The 24,921-nt window shown below is 29.3% G+C and overlaps 1 protein-coding gene across 3 annotated transcripts in view; it reads left to right on the forward strand.

Moving 5' to 3' along the window:
- Positions 1–7,446: 7,446 nt before the first annotated feature.
- Positions 7,447–24,921, forward strand: part of LOC111031669 (disintegrin and metalloproteinase domain-containing protein 11) — a 258,301-nt gene continuing 240,826 nt past the window's right edge. The window contains exon 1 of one of the 3 annotated variants that reach the window (XM_022311712.1): positions 7,447–8,178. In XM_022311712.1, coding sequence (XP_022167404.1) covers positions 8,073–8,178 — 106 coding nt within the window. In that variant the 5' untranslated portion in view covers positions 7,447–8,072. The remainder of the gene's footprint in view (positions 8,179–24,921) is intronic. The other 2 variants (XM_022311711.1, XM_022311713.1) reach the window with 2 other exon arrangements.

Below are 24,921 nucleotides of genomic sequence, written 5' to 3' on the forward strand. Positions count from 1 at the left end.
AACTATGGCCATTAGCTATTGTAAGGGTTACGATTTGTACGCTTAGTACGGTTTATATATGGATGGCTTAAACACGTGTTGTTTGGCAACGGCAAGGACTTGGGCGGTTACCCATCCGGGAATTTTAGTGACACCGGCCGGTGCTGAAATTCAGAGCACACCACTACATCAGTGACTGAAGCCAGACTCCTCACCACACCAAACCACACATTATTTTCTTTTTCCTTATCTTCAAATAGGTAATATTAACTACCTGTGGTAAATGTCTATGTTAAAATTTAAATCGGTCTAGTACAACTAACGAAGTACCTTTCATTAAGTTTAAAAGATTTTGGCCTAGGAAAATTTTTTTTATCAACATATATGGAAAAAAGTTTTAAAAAAAAAATCGGGGAATTTGATCTGCTGAATAATTATTCTGTGTAGTATTGTCTAAGTGTCTTAAAATGTCTCTTTAATAGGCATGTACTTAGGAATTTTTAGGAAGATGTAAAACGTATGAGTAACTTTGTATATACTGTAAGTATAGAAAACTTAAAATGCCTATAAATAGCATACATATATGTACCAAGCATGTTCACCCCTTTTTTATTTATTTATGCGAAATAATAGTTATTCGAAATCTGATTTTTGAAATTTTTAAATAAACGCTGAGACCATATTTTCAAATTCTCGAAATTTTTTGTGTTACTTAAGGTGTGCCTGTGGAGTAATAACCTTTTACTTTTGTTTACAAATTAGAACCACCTTTTCCTCTATAAATTATATCGTGGATAATTTTCTTAAAATGTTGACGAATCAGTATCAAAATTCATGCGAGTAGTTTTTGAGTTTATTGAACTTTGTATTTAAGGATATAAGGTTCATGGTAATGGATTTATAAGAAATATTATGGGTGACTATGGTGACTTAAAAGTGTTAGTCATTATTATTAATATTTATATTTCGGCACTCAAAGTGTTAATCCATCAATATTAATAATTTGTAAAAATGGTAGTATAATGGTAAAAATGTTAACTTTAATCACTCGTATAAAAAATGATTTACTGGACTTTTATTAAACATTTTTTTCAGCTCCAGTAAAAAAAAACTTATGAGGAATCATTATGTGTTACACTTTTAAGCTTTATAGGTGTTAAAATTAAAAAATTAATTACTTCTTAATTATAAAATAACTATTAAAATTTCAAGATTTTGACGATTTATCAATTTAACATCAAAATATCAAATGAGTAAAAAAAATATTGTTTGAGAATTGTTGATATATTTTTTAATTGCTGTCAAAACTACTTATTATGTAGGTTGTATAAATTGTCAAGTTTGTTTACTTATAAACAAACATTTAATATTGTTACCACACATAAATCGAAAAAAAAAATAAAAGAATCTGATATTTTCAAATGTTTATAAAGAGTCAAAATATTTTGAAAATTATGCCAAGTAAAGAAAATGGTAATATAAATTTTTTTCATACACCTCTGTATCACTGTATAGTTATTATACATTTTTATTTTTGAACCCCTTAAGCAGATACTAGATAAAATGTTCACCTAAAACCACCCTCACGTTAAAAATCGAAGTATTTTTACTGCTCCAAGGTGACTTCATATATGAATATAACAATAACACATTGTTGAAAACTAACACACGCACCCCTAAGAATCTAAAATAAGTCTGTGCTATCACAGGATACTCCTTAAATAGTATAAATTATTAAAATCTTTCTTAATGTTTGAAAATACTCGGCTGTAAAGCGAACTTAAATATTCTAAAAATCTGAATAATTTAATTTCTAAAGGAGAAGATGTAGGTTTTTTTTTGTAGAATTGCACTATTTAATTTAATCAGATTTCGGTAATTATTATCTACTACCATCTTAATTAATAACCTATACGCGGTTATGTATAAAGTGAAATGACAAAATATAGATACTTGAAACGATTAATTTAGAATTAAATATGAAATATAATGATTTGTATCCTTATAAGTTCCCGTGTACACGGATATTAATACCTATATTATGTAAAGACAAATTTTTTGCCATCATGTGGCCTGCACGTGCAGCGTTAAACGTGCGGAAACCTTCTTGAATAGCTCCAGTCGGCTGACCCATATAATAATATAATAACTAATTATATACATTATTCAAAGACAGTTATACTTAATGTCATAGATCCGACCCACACACACGCACGTGTATGCTTACCCATAATATACGATAGTGTGGCCAAGCAGCATCCAAAATCTAAATATACTTTACCGAGCATCGCCGCTTGGGTGACCACGGGGGACTAGCTCGAGGGATGAGGCTGTTTTCCGCACGTAGGGACCGCAGTTTTCCCGTTTGTTTTGCCGTCGTCGTGCGAAGTCAACTTGCAAAACGGCCCGAAACGAATCTCGCGCATGGCTTGAACGGATTGGGAGGGGGNGGGAGCAACATGCAGGGATACGAATAGCATCCGTATGCGTATAATATAGTATTTATACCTATAGTCGTTTCAGTGGTGCAATGAGAAATACATATTATTGTATTCGGTAATATTGATTTTATTTTTTTGTTGCATCACTTATTATTGTATAATATGATATCCGAATAGGAATAGCCGCAGTCGGTAGAACTATAGTATTCATCAAATATTTATATTTGTATTTTATCTAGATATATAATAAAATTATATATTTTTTAAAATATTTTGGTTAGGTTTGAGCTATATCTATAAACATTTGAAATGTTAGACTTAGACTGTGAGTAGACAGAGAGATATAATATATAGATCCGTGAAAGTATTGATTTTACAATGATATGTTTTTTCTGTCACCAGGTTGGGACAGTTAAAATGTTTAATCTTTAACTTAAATATATTTTTTAGTGGTAATGTGAATCTAGTTTGTACTCAGGGGGCGTGGGTCAAAAGTTACAAATGACCAGTTCTTGAAAAAAAGAGGAATTTTTACGCAAATATAGTTTTTTGATAGGTTTAAGTGGTGAAAATTAATAAAAGGTTCTTCATAAATTGTTGTTATAGGAACTAAAAAAAAAAAATATATGTTCCCATTATTTTAGACATTTCAAGCCAATGTTTTGATGGGGTTGGATATTTAAACGAAAAATACCTACCTAATCATTTTAGTTATTTTTTTGTAATTCAAAACACATAAATCGTAGGAATTTGACACTTTTTGGCATTCCGTGTATTATCATATTGTATATTTATACCCATATAATACTATTTGACTGAACTGGAAACTTTTAAGTATAATATTATATTTTATATACAAAATTACATTTTTAAAACATTTAGATTAATTTTATGCTATATCGCGTATTTATATTATGCACCAATTTACTCCGTTCTAGGGTAAGTCGGTATTGACCCAAAGGTTAATAACAATAATATAATATAAACACCTTAATAATTGAGTATTGATAATATAATAAATGTAATTTTTTAAGCAAAAAATTATTCAACTAATAAAAATATTTTTATGTATTACTGTTGATAAAAAAAAATTACTATAATAGCAATATAAATACATCATATTAAGATATACTTAGAGATTAATAGGCTGACTAGACAGTGACTGTACTATAATAATATAGTGTCCTAACTCCTAGCTCAGAATTGTTTTCATATGCATGCAATGATTTATCATTGAATCAAAATTCAATACTTACAATATTAAAGTGACTGACTTACCCAATGGAGATATACACTCGGTAGCTCAAGTTACCTACTTAGCCACCTTTTTTAATTTTAATGATTATGCTTAATACATTTTGAGAGTTAATGTTATTAACTTTCCGTATGACCTTAAATATAATTGCGTATATTACATATCTATTTTAATGATAAATTAAAAACATTATAATACATATCTTTTTATAATCTCATTTAATTTTGATTAAATCCCGAAATATTGTCATCTCTTTTTTTGTAAACTAAAACTAAAACAAAAATTAATTGTTATTTTACTTTTCAGTTTAATGTATAAGTTAATATAATTATCAGAATGAAAAATATCTTGGTAATTACTAATTAGGTACAACCGTACAAGATAATAATTATATTATGTTTATAGAATTGCGTTTCCAAATATTATTAATTGTCATTCGCTTTTTAAATGTACATTTGTTTTGCGGAAATTTGTGCGATTTATGATTTCCTGTAATTACAATCATATTTACTTTTCTAATGTGTTTTTGATTAAATCCCTATATTTAAGTTATTCCATTTAAAATTATAAACGATGTGATGACTATTTTATGAATGTATGTACCTACTTCTGACACGAATAACATTTATCATTTATTTAAATTCAAAATAATCATGTGGTTGAAATTGCCGAAGTGAATATGAATAAATTAAGTGAATAAATTATGTAAACTATGCTGCTAAAATTTAAAAAATTTTAAAGTTAATTAAAAATATTAGGTATATTTAAGTTTTTTGTTCATAAAATTATTTTTAACTTAAACATTTTTGGTATTAGTTTTCAATTTCCATTAAATAACACGAACAAACATAATAATATTTTGTTAGTTCTTTTTTAATTCATAAAGCATACATAATAATAATTTGTGTGATATGGTTAATTTTTTTTTGGTGATACGTATATAATATATAAATGTAAAAAAATATATACTTTTGATTTTTTTCGCGATCGAGTTAAATTCAAAAGTAAACATTTTTTTACAAACATCCAATTAAAACTTTAATTCTTTTATCATTTTGTTTTTACAAAATAAACAGTTTCATATTTTCATCTGTTTTGGCTTTTTATGTGTTCATTAATTGAAATTTAATTTTTTTTCCTCTACGTCCCCAGGCACGAGTTTGATTAAAAAATATTATATTTTTTTAGTTTCTTACTCATCTTGGTCCAACTAATAATTTCGTTCTATAACATATTTTATATTTCTAAAATTTTAATTTAAAATTTAACTTAATGTACTTCTAACTATTTCTTTGCATAAACATAAAAACTATGTAATTCATTCAAGTTATTTCTAGTAAAAATTCTTTCATTTTTTATTTAAACGGTATATTGCCTTATTATTATGTAATATTATGTATTATTCTATTAACGCCGACAGTAATTTAACATGGTTGATAAATTTACTATATTTCATTAATAAGAATTAACAAAATTATTCATAAATGATAAATAAATATAGACACTTCAAGATCAAAGGTTATTATTAAGTATACATATGATATGCATATATAATAGTATAGATAAAAACAAATATATAGTTAACTAAGGTCCTTACAATTAATCAAGATATTTTAGTGTCACCCGAGGATTTATGGTAATTTGCAGCTTTAAGCATGCAAATCAAGGTGTGATCATGTCTACAATAATATAATATTTTATGTGCCAGTACGGATTGATTTATAGGAGAATAATGGTAAGACCCTCTAAACATGATGTGGCAGCAAGGAGATCAGTATTGTGTTGTGGCTTATATTATTTTATAACTATTTGATTCGATGAATATCGTACTCATTGTATTGTCTTATATATTATTTCTTTTAGAGTAAAATACTTTATGCCATTAGCTCCGGCGCATCTATCTGAGGTATATGTTTCAGTGCATTCTATCAACATAACAGTTCGTTGTTTTTTGGAACAAAGTTTTTGCATCCATTGTACCATTTTTAAAAAAAATGTTATTCACGATTCTCAGGAGTCGCATATTTTGTTCAATAATAAAATTATGATCACACGGCGTTCTGGATAGGCAATTTCGCTACATCAATGTCGAGGATCCACGTTTCGAAATCTCATTATGTAGGTTTGTTAAAAATTAAAATACATCATAGTACGATAGTATAATATTGAGTTGGAGTATAGTGTATAATAATTTTACTTGATGTAATTTGAATGAAATTTCCTCTCATTAATTGGCCTAACCTAAGATACAATTTATTTATTTTTAAATAAAATCTAATTTAATTTGAAATTTCTAAAAAACAATATTATATTTAAAAAAAACTTTTGTTTAAATACATGCAGTACTTGAACATTAATTACGAGTTTGATCATTGAATCGTATTTATATTACACATTAATGCATTATTAACATCAGTTCTAGTTTTGTCGTTCTTTCGACGGATTTACGTCGTCTGCTGTTGCTGGATTGAACGTTTATTACCAATTTTTCATAACCTACGAACCCTCACTATACTCCTACACACAAATTGCGTTATAGTTACTTTGTTAGTACAGACTATAGGTACATACTCAAAAGGACGTGTTTAACCTAAATATGTTTTTAAATATTTTAAGATGGTATTTTTCTTATGGTTGCAACGTTAAACAATTAAAAACTTATCTAATTTCTTCTACTATAAGGTAGTAGGCACCCCTTATGGTATTTAGAACTATTGAAATATGTAGCGAACAGAATATTTCACTATACCTGTAATTATTATGTATGGCAGCCAATGATTATGTAGGGGCCAAATGATCGAGGAATCCGAGAAAAAATATACGCTCTCCGTTCTTTAATGGAAACTAAAATGGTTTTGTATTTAAAAATATTTTTTTTTTTATTATCGCGGTCAAAAATTTTCCCTAACGAATATATATATATATATATATATATAGTGGTGGTGAAAGGGAAAAGCTGTATTGTCTCGTAATATACATGTGTATAATATATGTAAGTGAAAAACTGCCGCAGGAGTGGGAGACGAGTGGGCATCACTCTACGCCATCACCACCGCCGACTCTACCCCATCCATCTCCTCGACCGCCCTAACCACTGACACTACCAACCACCTCCAACATCAACCTCCACCACGTCGGTTGCCACCATCACGACAAGTATCATTGTCGCGAGCGTATATGTGGCGGCGGCGATATACCATTGTTATGCGAAAACACCGATTGGCTCCGCGGTGGCATTCACCGCCGTCGCTGTGCGCTGCAGAGTGGATGAGAGCGAGATAGAGATAGGTAACGGCAGTGGACGTACAGGCAGGAACGATTGGAGGGGTTGGCGGGGGATGGGACGATGACGGGTGCGGTGGTGTGTGTGTGTGTGTGTGGGGGGGGGGGGGGGGGGGGGGGGGAGGGGTAGAGTGTATAGAGAAACGCCGCCACGAGTACACGAGTTATTATAGGCGGGAGAGGAACTGAAATAGGTCGAGTGCGAATAAAGGCAGGCGGGCAGACGGGCGGAGAGGCGGTCGGGCGGTCGGGCAGGCAGGCAGGCAGGCAGGCGAGCAGGCGGCGGCGGCGGCGGCGGCAGGGGTGGCGACCGGCGATCACATCTCGCCGCGGGAGCCAGGTGTACGGCGGTGGGTGGGCGGGCGGACGGCAATGACGCACACGCCTGCCGCCGGGCCGAGATGGTGCTGCGTCCCGGCGGCGAAACGCGGCGGTTATCCCTAGGCGCCCGGGCAGCGCGCATGACCCAAAAGCGCCGGTGAACGGCTGCCCGCGCCACCGTACCCCGTAACGCGGAACCTTGCACACACAGATCGGCGAACTGTACGCTGTGCGACTGTTGTTCCGAGACCGCCCCCCGGTTTCTCGCGCATAGGGTTTCGATCTATCGTTTCGTAATAATAATAATTAAAAAAAAAAAATAAAAAATAAAAAATAAAAAAATAATTTACACTCAACACAAATACACACACACGACAAATCACGCCGACACCCTCTCTCACACACACACACACACACACACACACGAACCCACTGACACACACACGCACACACACGTCATATAACCGTCGTCTCCGTCGCCGCGCCGTCCGCACATAACATAATAATTATATAATACACCTATAATTATCATAGTTATCGTCGCAATATCACGATATAGTATTGTATTGTCGGCACCCGTCGCTGCAGAGCCGTACGCGAATCGGTTTTCAACTTGTGTGGGGGTCGTGGCGCCCGCCGGGGGGGTTCGCGAGCCGACCGTACGCACGATGGTACGACGGATGTGGTGCGAGTGCCGAAGCGTATGATAAGAAGCCGGCTCCGCGGAGGGATCTCGACGCCGCGTGACAACGTGAACGATGGTGGTCGGTGGTCATGTGCGCTGCAAATGAGCCATGCTGTCGTTGTACGTGCGGCTGGGTGTCCTGCTGTTGTGCGCCACGACCGTGCTGCCGGCCGGCCGAGCTGCCACGTCGTCGTCGAACGTCCACAGCAAACGAGGTTTGTGTCCACTGTACTTATGTGTAGTAAAATATTGTTACCCCGACACAGACATTACGTCTGCGACACGACTACGTGTGTCATAAGTGTCATATGTGCCTATAGCACGCAGTCTGTTCGTCCGCCCCCGGTCGGGTTAGGCCCGAGACTGTTGGTCGACGGGGCTGGATTTAAAATTTTCGCGGACCGGGTGAAAATGAAATTGTGTGACATTATTGCACCTACACTTTTCTCCCTCGTACTGCTTGTTATTAATACGTAACGTTAAAATAAAAAAAAAAACACGACGACATAATATAAATGGTTTTCTTTCCATTACGAGTGTGGTAGCATTGTAATAATATAATATCATTTAAATGTTTTTAATAGTTTTTGAAAGAATTCTAAGATAATATTTTAGGTACCCCCCGAAAAGCGGGGCACGTGGTATCTTTTTTTAATGTCCTCCGTCAAAAGCCGGCTCTGGCGGTTAAATGAGGTAGTCAGTGTTCTCAGTAGTAGTGTTGGGGATGTGGGCTGAGTTGAATCTTGTGGGTTTTTTGAAAAAAAAATTCCTTCATATCGCACACTACATAATATAACAAAAAAACGTTACTGTATATTATCATCGTATAATTTATATTTATTACAATATATCATGCAGTTAAAGACGTATATATGTAATTAGTTGGATTGCCCAACTTTGCGCCCATGGGTTAAAATTAATCTAACTTTCTATCGTTTTCCGTTTTGCTTCAATTGAAATATATAGTATAAACATAATTTTATGATTTTCCACTTCTTAATTCTGGACATATTTTTGATGTAAACACAAAAAAACTGGAAAAAGATTAATTGAATGCTTACAGGCTGACGTAAATTCGATATCATTAAGATTGATATTCGTTTTTATGACGTGTTTATATAAAAAAATATGTACAGAATTTAAAAAGAAAATCATTAAAGTACCTAATTATTGTAAATTGTAATAGGTATATATCATAAGTATTTAAATTCGACATTTGTTTAAAAAAAAATATTTATTAAATTTTTATATGCTATATTTATACTACCTAGTTACAATGGTAGTGTAATAATATGTAAATAATGGCAACAGTTTAAATAAACAAAAAAAATTCGATTTTCGAGAGACGAAATTAAATTAACGAATGAGTCACCCTATAGAAACCTATAGGGGTTAGAGAAATAATAGTTATAAACACCATCCGAGTCTCTCAAGGAATCTATTGGTATAACTTTTATTGAAAACGGTCCATTAGTTTCTGAGTCTATAGAGGACAAACAAAGAAACATTTATCTATATATACATACAGATAGATAATTATGATTTATTGTATATTACGAACAGTCGTCGTAGTAAACACGACAAATTATATCGAATTTCGGCAGTATGTGTATATTACATTATTTTAGTGTAATATTAATACAGCATTCGTGGCCGCGTCTGCAAGGAGACTTAAATGTCCGTCTGCATATTTTGTGCAAGCGTATGCTTATATTTTACATACCTATCCATGACTAATGAGATCGTTTTCGTCGCACGATATCGTTTCGGTTGCATACTACGTCGGAGTGGGGTTCGTTTATTCGTTGGCAGATTGGCTACATATGCGTCCAAAAGGTTTGCCACTATAATAACATCTTGTTTCGGTGGTTGTTTGCGTTTTTTTTTAATAATACGATTTCATTTGACACTATTCCTGGCATGTGCGGGAAACCGAATCCGTGATTTGTATATTATTGCTGTGCTGCAATAACCAGGATATTGTCTTACCCTATAATTTTTAAAAGTTTTCGATTTTACAGACTGTATTCAATCACACCATTTATACTTGTTTCACTGCATGTCTCTAGATCAGAAAATAAATAACGTTCCCCTCTGAATCGAAGAAAAATTTGGTGACCTAATTATTATTTATTTCCATAGTAAAACGGGCTAGCCCAAAATAACACAGTAAAAGTAATAATCAGAACAGAAAATTCTGCTTACATATAGCTTGTAAAAAAAACACACGAAACGATTATTGTCCATACCTTCGTTTTGTAATCTCACGATAATTAACTGGCTTAGGGCCAAGTAAATTACTCCGAGGACGTATTAAATATAATATGTACTTGAATTGTCAAATTTGAAAAAAAATATTTTGTTTTAATTTCTCTTTGACAATTGAATATGACGTGACATTCTTGAAAATTAATATGACGATAGTTGTAATAAATCAGTGATGGATTGTACTAAACAGTTGTTACAGTAATTTATCATTCGAATAAATACTGCCATACCGAATACAATCAAACAACATAGGTGTCTGATGCTGAGTCTAGAGGAGCATAACTAGATATGCCCCTGCAAAATATCTTAGTTTATTATTAGAACAAATAACCGTTTAAAGCAATGCCATTATCTAGTAAGGATCGTCTTACAATTTATCATTTTTAAAACAAATCAATTTAGTACTCAACTATTCAATATCTTAAAAATATAATCAAAAATATGTAATCATAATGTACGAGTTTATGCAAGTAATTTATTTTTTATGAAAAAAATAAGTTTATTTTCAAATAATATTTGAAAAAAAAATTAATACAACGATATAAAATCTACATCCGCCTTTCAAAAATAATAAGCCATTAAATATTTGTTCATAAAACGAACATGCCAACAAAACAAAATGTACAATTAATATACTTGTTATTTAATTGTGTTTTGGTTTTACATAATATCCGATCAATTCAAATTATAATACACGTGGTCGCTAATGGAGCTATGGTGATTTTTTAATTATTACATTTTCAGTGGACGTGGTTTTAAAGCACACTGTTAAACGTGTTGGTTTAGAGTCCTAATCATATTATCTTACATTAAAATAAAATACAACAAAACCTTTATAAGATTCATTATAAGTAGATTTTATGTACCAACATACGTAAATAAATTCACATTGACCAAAGTTATCTGAACTTTAAAAATGTTCGATAATAGTAACATAATAGGCGTATAATAAATATCTTTTATCTGAGCCTTTATTCTCCCGTCTTGTTTTCCGTGTACATTGTACCTATATTGTGCATATTATGGTCAGCAGCTATGCATGGATCTCAGTAATATTATGCACTCACTTCCATATCTTCATCCCACATGTTATACTATTTCGTAGGTAGGTACCCTTTATGATAAATGTATATTTTACCAAATAATTTTTTAGACCTTATCGCCCGTGTAGGTACAATACTTTAGGTAGGTACACCAGGTATATCATTCTAACATGTATTGGTTTTACGATGAAATTTATTAGTTTTGTTCTCACAAAAGTGATAGTGTGTAAAAAGTTGTACCCGATCGATCGATTGAAAATTCGACTGAATGGTACTTTAACACGGAAATTCTTGAATCGTTAGCATTTTTAAATTTAAGGAATAATTATTTTCGAAGAAACAAAAAAACAAAAAACGTTAGAAATAATTACAATTATGTAATTACAATAACTCCTACCTAAGTATTGTTGGTTATTTATTTTTATGTAGAATTACAAATGCGGATTATTCACGTATGTAATTAATTAACTATACGCCTATAAACAATATGACGAAGTATACGATGATATAATATTCATAATTTTGACTAGTATAACGTATAAGAATAATTTATCATAATCAATAATCATAAAGTGTATATCAAATTATTAATTTATCATGTCCCGCGTTAAATTATGCATAATACAGTAACTCGGTGGTCTATAAAAATTGAATATACAATAATTGAAGTACTAAAGCATTTTCGAGTTGTTATATACTTGTATCAGTAATCAGTATACAACGAACTTCAAGAATATACTTCCCTTTTATTTTTCACTTAACTTTATTTATTTGGCTATTGAATATTCAACAATGCCGCTTTATCGCAGTTAAACTCCGGGTTTTCTTAACCTGCATTATTCTTCAGTAAACATTAACACAGAACAGTGTTAACTTTTAAGTCAATTAATGCTGAATTAAATGCATATAAAATTATTGTTATTGATCGTAGGTTCAAGTATTAAAAATATGCAGGAGTCCTCATCGTAAAAGCCTAAAGACACACATCAAAAATATAAAACTTTATAAGTATTAAAACATATTAATGGATTTTTGCTATCTAAAAAGTATATACACTGGGGGAAAAGAAGTAATATCTCAAGTGGTATTTTTTTGCGAATACAATAAAATCCCAATGGGATAACATTTCGTTGCGCAATCGGAGAAACAGTGTAGATACTCGTAGGAGACGTTTTGTTTTGGAGAAAGGGCTCCGGTTGTGGTACCCAGAAAAGCTCTTGTGGCCAATCCTTGTGTCCGAAACGCTAATGGAACGCTAATGGAAAACATAATCCCATATTTCAACCCCTCCTCTTGGTCTTCAAACAAATCCACTAAACCTAGTTCATTAAACCTATAGAAACCTGCCCTCTATTTTATATCTAAATAGTGCCTAAATGAGAAAACATTTTTGAAAAATAATTTTTGGTTACCAAATAATAACAGTATCATAATAAAACGTAATTTATTAGTGGCAGAGGAGTTTATATCGCAACGTTTATATTATGGGGGAAACATTTCATAGTGACAAATGTTTACGTCTATAGAATGTTATTAATAGGGTATTCAGAATCTATGGTAAACTATGATAAAAAAAATTTACATTATGGATTCAGTATCAAATATTGTATGTGAAATAAGTTAATCAACGATCATCAATAAAAATGTATATTTTCGATCCAAATTGTGGAGTTAAACATTATAATATATATATATATAAATTTAGTATTTAAATATATATTAAAGATTAATAAAATGAATATGAAAATATTTATCATTTTTGTTACATTCATATGGCAGTGAATCTAATAGCAAAATAGCAAAAAAACAACTAAATATTATTACACTAGCAAATATGTATTTTATAAGGATTATTTTTATGTTCACATTTAGTTAAATATTTATAAAAACTAATATTTGTAATGATAACTTTACATAGGTACCAAAAATGAAATTAAAAATGTTATTTTTTCGGAGAATACCCATGGGAATACTTACAAAACACCTGTATTCAGTGGTTTAAACATGGGTTGAGGGGTATAAGTGGTTTGCTTATGATAAAAAAAATAGTAATAGTAGGTATACAGTATACTATTAATATTAACTTATAATTTATGTTTTATATAATATGTTTAACTCAACCCCTATGTAAAATTAATTTATAAATGTATTTTTTTAAAGTAATGTTGGAAAATATCAAGGAGTACAGAGAACTTAAATTATGAAAATGTCTTATGAAATTGAAATAAATATTGGTCGATTGTTATAAAATGTATACTAATAACGTTAGGCATTATTTTTATTTTTTAAACGAGTTAGGAATTTTGACGTATTATTTACAAAAAGTACTTAATAGTAACAACACATAAGCTTAATATATCTTGTGACTAGTATTAATAGTACACCTATTATATATTTAAATGTTTAAAAATATATTTCGCTATGTGCTTACATTTCGAATTTACAGGTTTTAAATCATTGAAATATTTTATTTACTGAAGTACTTATTTGTTATTGATTGATTAATTAAAAAAAAAAAATTCAAATTATGTGTTTTAAATTTTAATACGCAGTGACTATTAAATTATTTACTACCTAATTATAATATTATAATGATTTTGTTCATACTTAATTTATAATTTTTTATAGAATATAAAATGTAATAAAACGTTTTAACTACTATTGTTATAACATAGAGTATAGACTAATCAATCGTATTTTGTAAATGGTTTTTATTATAATTGTTATAGAGCTTAAACAAAACCAATGAATTCTGATGTTTCACCTCCACGATAGTATGATTAGAAAATACTCAGTACTACGGATATATATATTACATGTATATATGATACATATATAGATATAGTGTCATTTTTAATCAACGAACTATTGTGCTCGTTGAAGATGTAATAATATACAATGCTCGGGATCGGTGCGGTCGAACGTCGAGAAAGTCTATTATCATCACGAGACGTGTTTGCGGTCCCATCGGGCTCAGCTCTTGTTCGAATTTGAATAGTTTCTACAAGACAATACAAACTTGTCTTGTACTGGTAGTAGTGACTTGTGGTGGTAAGTACGGATGGCGGCGGGCGTGGAAGTTGTCGGTACCATTCATAACTTGCACCTCTAAGCGTAACAAGCGGTCCCCCCTACGTTCAGAAGTAATTTATTCGGTCTTGGTAATGTGTTCATAGCAACAATGGCGGCGGTGGTGGGGGTTCAAGTAAAAATTTGAATTTCTAATGGCCAAGACTACCGCATCGCACTGCTCGTTAGCGAGCAAACCTATTTCCTCTCTACTCAGTCAGTTTTATATTAATTGATATCACCGGGTCTCTGTGTGCCGTTGATATCCCTTCACTGTTCCCCACTCATCACAACAAGATTGATTCAACTCGTGAATTATTCAACATCGTCTTTACACTTTGGGATTTAAAATGTTGAAAATTATTTCAGATGACGGCTGAGATTATATATTGAGGTAAAAGGGTGTGTTTCAGTGTATGTAAGTATGTATGTATGGGTACCCTATGTACCTATATGGATATAATATTATAATATGTCAGTCTAAGTCAATGCTGTACACTTCACAGAGTTTGAAACAAGAATTGAAAGGAATGCAATTTTTAAAGGAATGACGGTAATTGTGTTACGTCTCGTTGGTGTAGTAACTTACCTATAACGGTGGTCAGTGTCTATATTGTAATAAAATAAATATAAAATATTCGACAGCACTCGAAACCGATTTTTTTTATTTAGAATTTCAAATATTATATAGTTGAATCTTGATCAATTTACCGTCCATGTTTTGAAAACAATTCATAATAGTTCATTTTTTTAAGTTAAGGAAATATTTTAAAATAATGTTTACCCAATATTTAGTCAAGCTATAAAAAATGCTAAATAATTATCGTTACTGCATTTAATAACATTTAATATAGGCTTAAAGAGAGTCCAAAGAGTTTTTGTTTTACAATAATATTTATTCTTTTGTATAGTCAACGTAAATGTTTTTTTAAAGAAAACCAATAAGTTTCATTAGTTTCTATTAATTATTAGACTAAATTACTTATGACAGAATTCCAAAACTATATTAAAACAGTGAAATGCACGAATATTCAAACTGTTTTATTTGAAGTTTTTTGTTTGATATTTTCTTAATAAATAAGTGTCAAAAATCAGAACATTCAACGCATATCAGCGGGAAACCAGAAAGTTAAACGAATCGTTATTCACATTACCAAAACGAAGAAAGTGTGGATTTTCAAAACGGGGTTTTCGTATCTTAATTATTATTTGAGGGTGAAACGTATAATTCAACGGAATGACAAGAATGAATGTGTATCATTCGCCTGGGGACCATTTTATTATCCCAGATAGAGTTTTCGTTAAAAAAAAAAAGATAAAATGCGACGAACAGAAGAGAAAACCCACCCCCGGACGAACAGTGTGGAATAAAAAACAAAATATATTAAGAAATGTGACAACGAAACCAATTATTATTAAAATGAAGTACTAGAAAAATACGCATTATGACAAACATGCATGAGAATTCGGGCCTAACTGAATTATCATTTTAGATTTTTGTACTGCGCTTTTATATTTGTATGTAATATTATGTAACTTATAGCTATTACTAACGTACCCATGTTGAATAAATTAACAATAATACACTCTATTCTGTGACCTGTGGCAATTGTCAATAGGTAGGGCATTTCAAAGTATTACATTAGGTAACTATTGTATTATATTTTCAATTTTGTAATGCTTATTCAAATTCTTTTTGTGTTTATTGGTGTTAAATATTTCAAATAATATTACTTTTTAACTGAATTTATCAAATGTATTATACACGCATGTAATGTAATTCAGTTTAATACGTTTGTATTTTCTTTGACTTTACTACGAAAAAGTACGACTTTGTGAAATATTTTATTACAAGACTAACAGTGACACAAAGACATTCAGTTACATTTTATTGTACATAGACCAGAAGCCTACACAAATTAATTATTGTTTGTGTTGAAATGGAGCGTGGCCTTATTGTATGCGAAAATGGATTTATGGCATATACGCTAATCACGTTGGTTGATTGTATTATTCTTATAATAATACTACAAAGTCATATTATATAGGAGGTGGCCAGCATGCGGTCTATATAGTCTATGGTCTGCCAATACTTTGACCCCCCCCCCCCCTCTAAAAAGGGCTGTATTCAGCTATGGACCTATTTTGTCCGTTGGTCTAGATAGTAAAGACAGTTTCGGTTTGTTCGGCGATTTGGCTCGTTGTTCTCGTGGCTATTATACTCATCGATGCGAAACCCACAGTTTCTGGTGAAGGTGGACGGTTATAGACGCTTAAATGTCGGCCGTGGTCCTTGGATCACCGAATCTCTGGGCCCCTACACATTGTTTGGCGTCAGGGGTTGATTTTGGAATAATGATTTTGGAGTATAATTTTACATTCATGGTTCTGAGAAGAACCGTTTTCATTGAGTTGGAATGTCCCGTTACTGCAGTATAGCCGTATAGGTATATTGTATGATTATTGTATTGTTTAGGTTGATATTTTTAAAGTACCAATACCTATATTATATGATATTCAAATTACACCATAGACAGTATTCAATTTTATTATCATTTTTCAATACTTAAATTTGATAAAATTATTATTTAGTTAAAGTTGTTGTGTTGCAAATAGTGAGTATACAATTTTCCTATTTGTATTCTAATTCATCATCTAATACGCTCAAAAAGTAGGAAACAATAATATTATCAACACATTTTATATCATTTAATAGGTCAGCAGGAATTAACGAAAAAAATTGAATTACATTCTTTGCGAAAATAATAATTGATTTCAATTTTAAACATACTGCATAGTGTACTTACCTATCTGTGTTTAAATATCACTGCACATTAAACTGTATTCTACCTTTTGTTCGATAATTTAAGAAGTATTAAAAATGATAAATGTATACGTTACGTCATAGCATTAAAATTTGCATAAAACAGTAATTTATTTCATCTGTCAGTGCACAAATCCTTTCTTTTCACAAAAATCTTGAAGTTTTCATCGAATTTACAATATTGATTGACGACCAATAATATGGAATGTAAGTAAACAGTGTTACCTTACGTAAATGTTAACATGCTTAACAAACATTCTGATCAAATACATTCTATGAAACTTTTTTAAAATGTCATATATTTTATATCTGGCTTCTCTTTAAATAGTTTTATTTCTGTGGTTTCACTTTAAAATTATAAGAGTAACAGAATAATAATACATGTGCCTATGTGTAAATAGAGAAAACCTTATCAGTTATCTTTCAACCAAACGATATGATCAGTGATGGGTAATTTACCGGTATTCAAAAGTAAGGAAATTATAATTATTTCCCAAAAAAAGGAATTTTTAATATAAATTTGAAAATTCCAGTAGGTAAGTCAAAATTATATTATTGCCAATCCAAACACAAACAAAATATAATTATTCTTCTTTTATGATTAGTTTTATGATGGTATATCTACTTTTCTCAATGAATATTGAAAAATTATGTCTTTATATAGTATCACATATTTATATCTTCTACACAAAAGTAGCTGGTATTGAAGAAAATAAATCTGTTTAAACATTTAGCTTAGTTTTTTGAATAAACATTAAAAAAGTAACACTTTTTCAATGTTATGTTAATTCCTTCATATTAGTCATATAAATTAATCCAATGAACCTCTAACAGCTCTAACACCTCTAACAGACCAATAGAATTAAAAAAAAATTCCAATGTAGGGAAGAAAAATATGTTGTGAAAATATTTCTGATAAATTCCCAATTAAATATTTCTTTCTTTTGCGAATATTCCCAAGGCATATCACTAGATATGATACCATAAGGGAGATATTATTGCCTAAACAATTTATAAAGTACATCATTTGTTATATTACAGTAATATTACAGTATAATATATACTTTGAGCTTCTGGGTCACTTTAATTGATGTGTTGAATTTAAATTTAATAATAATAAGCCATTGAATTAAAAAAAAAACGATTCTGGGCGATGGACTCGTAGGATACGGGTGGAGCAGTATATATTCCTAAACATTTTGTTTATAATATATTATTAGTATGTTAGTAATTTCTTGACTAAACTAGTAGTTTGAACTTAATTTTCCCAAAAACATCACATATAACTTTATTAAGTCCATACTGACCGCGACGTACCGTAGAATGGTATGAATATAGGTGTGTGGTATAAATAGTTTAAAATTAGTTAATATATTATTAAATTGACTTTGCACAGAACATCATAATAAACACAGTAAGCTCGAATTTAAAAAATGCCAATAATATAAACCGAAATTGTTGAAAATGTCAAGTCTTTTCAATTCTTTCTTACAAAATAAATATGCATACATAGTCAAAAAACTAAATTATATTTTGAATAAATAAATAAATAAATATTTACCTTATCATTTTTTTAGGCTATCACTAACACGCAAATAAACAATACGTTTAGTGGACAAAATAAAATAAAGCAATGACATGAAATAACATAACTTACATAACCTAAATTGACCACTGGAGGAACTTCATCGTAATTCATCATTTAGCAATATTATTTTTGACAATTTTTACTGTATTGTATTATAGCATATTATGAGTATTACATAATATAATTTTGAATATTTTGAATTTAATATGTTTTCACTATGCACAGAATATACATTATTCATTTTTTTAGAATATTTATGTTCCTAAGTTTATCAAATAATATTGAATATTAAAACAATGAATAAATTATTATTTATATTTTATGTATATATAATACAGTTTACAGTAAAAACTGACCTGTTTATCAATACTTTTGAAACTTGAAAGTTTGGTTTTTACATCAAAGGTCTATTCTGTAATGAAATATATTGTCTATTATACATAACATTGTTTTTTTTCTAAACTAGGTTTTTATTTCTTTAAATTATATTTATGAACAATTTTTGTTCCAACCATGTAAAATAAATATAAATCGTATATAATACATAAATATATATATTTTTAATTTTGACTGAAAGGTTTACTGAGCGTGACAATTTAATGGGATTTGAATGTTTTTAAAAAAAAAGTACTATTTGTTTGTAAATGGAAATGAAATGGTTGAATTTTTAAATAAAAAATAATTTGCAACAAAATAATTTACTTTCATTTATACTTATTAGGGTCATATTATTTAATTTATTACTATTATTATTATTATTATTATTATTATTATTATTATTATTATTTTATATATGCATATGAAAATGATTCTAAGCTATATTTAATCGCCTTTGCCTGCGGATCATAATTAAATTGGGCTTTCATCCACGGCGTAGGAGAGAAAAATCAATTAGCATTTTAATGCTTTTGCGATACTGGGAGTGTGTGTATATGATGGGACATAAGCAGAGAATTACGTCAATTCAATTTTGAATTTCAAGTTTAATTCGGTCTGTGCTGAGCAGTCGTTTAATTTACGCTTGGCCAAAATTAGTATTCCAGTTGCATATGCAAGCGGATAAGCTTGGAATCAGCACATTGAACATTTTCACATCGAATGATTTTTGCATAAAATACTGATCGGATTTTTTCACATCACATATAGGTACTATTTCAAAAATGTATTCACCATAGTCATTTAAACCAATTTCATATTTCGGGAATTAAAATAAAAGTAATTAAGTATATTTATCATTTTATGCGTAATCTATTTATTCGGTTTACGATACTAAATCAAAGGTTATTTTTTGGTTCGGATACCTAAATTTACCTCAACATATTAAATTCAATTTAGTTATAATTATTTAATGTTATACTTATATCTATGGTTTCTTTAAGTTGTGTAGGTAAACTTGAATATATTTTACATACAAGCACATACTATTTGTATAAATCAATGTTTAATTATATTACCTACTTGAGAATATTGCACACATTATACATTTTGACGAAATAAGACAAATAGTTATCAGTTTATCGTTTAAAAATGAGTTGTAAATATTTCACAGCTTAAAAAAGGATTAAAATAGGGATTATTTAAAAGTATTTTAAATGTGTAGAAGTTTGTTTATGCTATCGGTTTTCATTATAACACATAATATTATTTTAACATTCGAATCATGTTGAAAATACATTATTGATTTATCATTGTAAAATAACTAACTTAGTGCAATTATTTACTCTTGTAGTAACAAATTAATCCATTTTCTATATTACAAAGTATAGAGAATTTATGTATTTTTCTTATGTTGTTTTTTTTCAAAAGTCGATAATTTCACTATATTCGCTTATTGCGTTTACAGTATTTATTTCAATTCTGGTTTACTTCTTGTTTGTCTTTAATTACGAATGAAGGAATGATCTCGAATGTTGTAATAATATTATGATGAATAGAAGGGTTATAGCAGTCTAATAACTGTCAAATTATATTTTAAAACAAATCTTACAAAACAGTGAACGTTGGACTATAAACAACTGAATTCCAATGTAATATGTAATATGTAATATGAATACCTATATGAAGCATAACATATCATAATATATTTATGAAATGTATAATACGTTATAAATTGAGATTCATTTTTTTTGTAGACGATTTAAATATTATTAATACAATATATGGTTATATATTAAAATATATAGTTAATAATATATATATATTCCTATATTGAAAGACTATCAAAGTTGTAAGTAAGTTAAAAACAGTTTAATACGATTTATGTTTGTTTTAAGCCCTAACTGAATTATTAAATTATTTTTAAAAAAAAATGTAGACTTAAAGGTTCTGAGCAAAGGGATGATTACATTGGTTTTACTTGAGCACTTTACCAAGTCGATACTTTGAAGAGGTGATTTCTTTTTTCTAATTATTTTTCATATGTACAGGAATAACAATCAAACAATTTTCTGTTTTAATTTGTATATGAGCTTAGTCAAACTTTTAATTATATTATCCACTCTTGGTGAGATTTATTGAATATTTTTTTTTCAGAAAAAAATGGGTAAGTAGTCAACAGCTATGCTGTTAAGTAGACGTGAAGTGTACCTCATCATAGAGTAGGTCATTATTATAATAATCTGTTACAAATATATCGTGTATGAATTCAATGAGAAGTCATACGAAAAACCATTCTGAACGGATTTTATTACGTAATATTTATATTGATGTTGGTAATTAATTTTTTTATTGGTAATACAGTAGGTGTTGTATGGGTATAAATATGCAATATCTAGCTTAAAATTAATCTAAATATGCTGAAAATTGTATTGCATATAGTCAAATATAATAATGTACTTAAAAGTTTCAAGTCCTCAATGATGATACATATTTTAAATCACAGTGAAATTACTGAAATCGAGGTTGTACATCGATTAAATACCTATCCATTTTGAACATAAAATGTTTTTAAAATGCGTAAAAACAAAACTTATACGGAACTTGTATAAATGCTACAAATTTTTTACAGAGTGTAAACTTTTTACCATGAACATATATTTGAAAAAAAAAACTAAAAAAATGTACTATTAGGGAATTACGGTTCATATGTATAACCTTATGCATACCCTCAGTTAGTGCACTTTTCACTCAAATCACTACTTGATTTTTTTCTTTACTGTTTAACAATTACTTTTTAATCGTTACAGAAATAAATATAAATTTAACTAAGTTAAATACCTTAGCTATAATGCGTATGAAATTTAAAGTACTTAAATATTATAGAAGTGTAATAGTGAAATTATAATAATTTGTAGCCTATGTGTATTTATAGATTTCACCAAGTTTAAGTCGTGTGTGTGAATTTGTGTTCAAAAAGGGTTTCTCGAGTACAAGTATTAGTTTAAGTCAAAGATGTTTTATCTTTGACCTGACTTGATTTTTGATTTTACGTATATAACGTATTAATGTATGAGGCTTACAATATGGACTATAGAGTTAAGAGTATATTAAAGACGAACTAGATAGTAATTATATATACTGGATTTTCAGCGTGTTCCTAAATATGTCTCTTGAATTATGATTGATATTCAAACTTACCTTTGATGTCTTTTTGTGGATAATTAAGCCATATAATTGACATTGATCAACAATATAAGTTCTATTTTTTTGCCAACACACATACGCACAATAGGGATCATAATATACAATGTTTGTCCGCATTCGTTTATCACAACTGATAGAAATTTACACTCGAAACTCTCGAACTCTTATACTCCCGTAAATTATGTATCGGTGCATCATTTAATTATATGCTACTATCATTTTGCCATTCTTTATTTTTGACCACACTCTGATTTTAATCGTTGATTAGTCATAGTCATCTATTAACATTTTTTTTACTTTCAATATTTTATGACATAATTACTTAATTCAAATGCAGTCAAGTATCATATTTCTTATGCCAAAAATAAAATATGTTTATTATTTATTTATCATTTTTAAATTTTCAGCAAATACTTGGTTGTTTGGGTTTCAATTACATTGATTATTATAGTTATCTGTCAATAATGTATTTTAACTATCGGAGTTTTGTTAAGTTCATATAAACTAATAATAATAGTACGTATAGTTAAATAGTATGCGATTGAAGTATATTTGATAAACGGTCAGTGATAAGGGGTTTTTAAAAATTATATTGTGATACCTAAAAACTATATAAGAGAGTATTTTAACATACTTTTTAAAATTATTTTTTCAACTAATTAATGAACTATTTAAAAAGTATGTTGTCAATACATACAGTTATAGAATTATGAAACCAATTATATAGTATAAAATATTGTTTGTTTCATATTTATGCTGAGTGTTTTCTAAAAACGTACTATTTATCATAAGTTTAGAGTACCGAAAAAAAATAAAAAATAAAATAATAAAGCCATCTAAAATTTTAGCCAATGACAATTGTATTATTTACCTAACCAAAATTATATTATACATACGATTTGCTCCAAAGGATGAACAAATTGTATTATATCAATGTTCTGGTAAAAAAACGGACAATTTTAATGCAATGAATGTATGTATTAATCTTAATTTTATTAATAATGTTTAATAATATTTATTAATATAGCAAACCTTTCCTTCTTATGCCAGTTAACGTGATAAAAGCATTTCATAATGATATTCCTCTGCAAAATATAAACGCATTGGTGTTTATTTAAGAAAAAGTATAAAGATACCTTTTTCAACAAAGTTATATTTAAATTTTAGATAAATTCTAATTCCCTACCCTCGTTTTACTTCATCATCTCACGTGAAAGCATTTCAACCTCCTTTAAAAATATAATTTTCATTTTTATCAAATATTATAATATTTTATATTTATTCAAATATACAAATGACAGTTTTTTCTTTTTAAATTATCTTTAAAAACACCATTTAAATTTATTATAGGGCTTATTACGTGTATTCAGCATACATGAAGTCATAAAAAACGGAAGTAATGTTATTTTTCAAAACTAAATAGATTATTTTACTTGTGTTAGATGCATTGCAATCCATCTAATGCAAGATGTATAGTTATGAATACATGGATTATATGAGTATATTGTATAATAATACAATTTAAAACACAATCAAATAGGTAATCATTTTAAATTTTAGGGATAACTCATATAATTTATTAAAATAACTATAGGATTTAGATCTTAAATATTTTGATTGATTACTCAAATAATTATTTAATATTGTATAGCTTAAACATTAATATTAAAATAATTGATTTTGGTATAATCCATTTTTGTATAAAGTCGTTATCCGATTATTTTAGTCAATTGAATTGCTTCGAAACTTTCACTCTGGGCACTAAAACCCAAAGCTATAAACTTTATTCTGTCCCCCGTGGAAAATGTAAAAACGACACTAATGAAAATTTATAGCTTTCCCCGTTTAAGGTCAGAATCTTTTTTTTATTATTATTTATCGATACACAATGTTTTGTTTTATTGGCTTTGTTTATTATTTATTTACTTTTCTTCAACTATCTTCTCTCTCGTCAGTATTCCAAGTAGTAATCAGATTTTTATAGATCCCATGGTAGGTATTTTATATACTCTTTGAGAATTATAACCACAATGTCTTTAGGTCAATCAATTGTAATGATTAAACTGTGATAATTTATTATATTGTGTATTGTTAACAACTTGAAAGGCATTAATTATACTATATTATACTACACTATAATATATTTAAGAATGATAAGTTCAAAATAGTGTTACAAAAAAAACTGCAAGTAATATTAAGGTTTATATATTATAATATATATTCACTGTGTGTATATAATATATTATTTGTATTTTACTTTTTGTTAAATCATTATAATTACCACGATGTACTAGATAATATAGTCTGTGAATTACTAAAAAAGTTAATATTTTAAATTTTATTTGTCAATGAAGTTTTTTGCTCATGATTATTTAACAATGTATGTATGGAATAAAAAGTGTTGGTTCGCATAATGTAAAATAAAATAAGGATTGTAATATTTTAATGAAGAGTTTATGCACATTTATGTGGTTGAATTCAAAGTGTCTTGTTCCGTGAGAATTATTAATAATTTTTAAAGTTCAAAGCTGAAAAATCAGTTCCTTGATTCACTTTTGAAAAGTACTTTTAAGAAGTGGAGTTT

Source organism: Myzus persicae, unplaced genomic scaffold, assembly GCF_001856785.1.
Source record: "Myzus persicae strain clone G006 unplaced genomic scaffold, MPER_G0061.0, whole genome shotgun sequence".
In the NCBI taxonomy this organism is placed as follows: Eukaryota; Metazoa; Arthropoda; class Insecta; order Hemiptera; family Aphididae; genus Myzus; species Myzus persicae.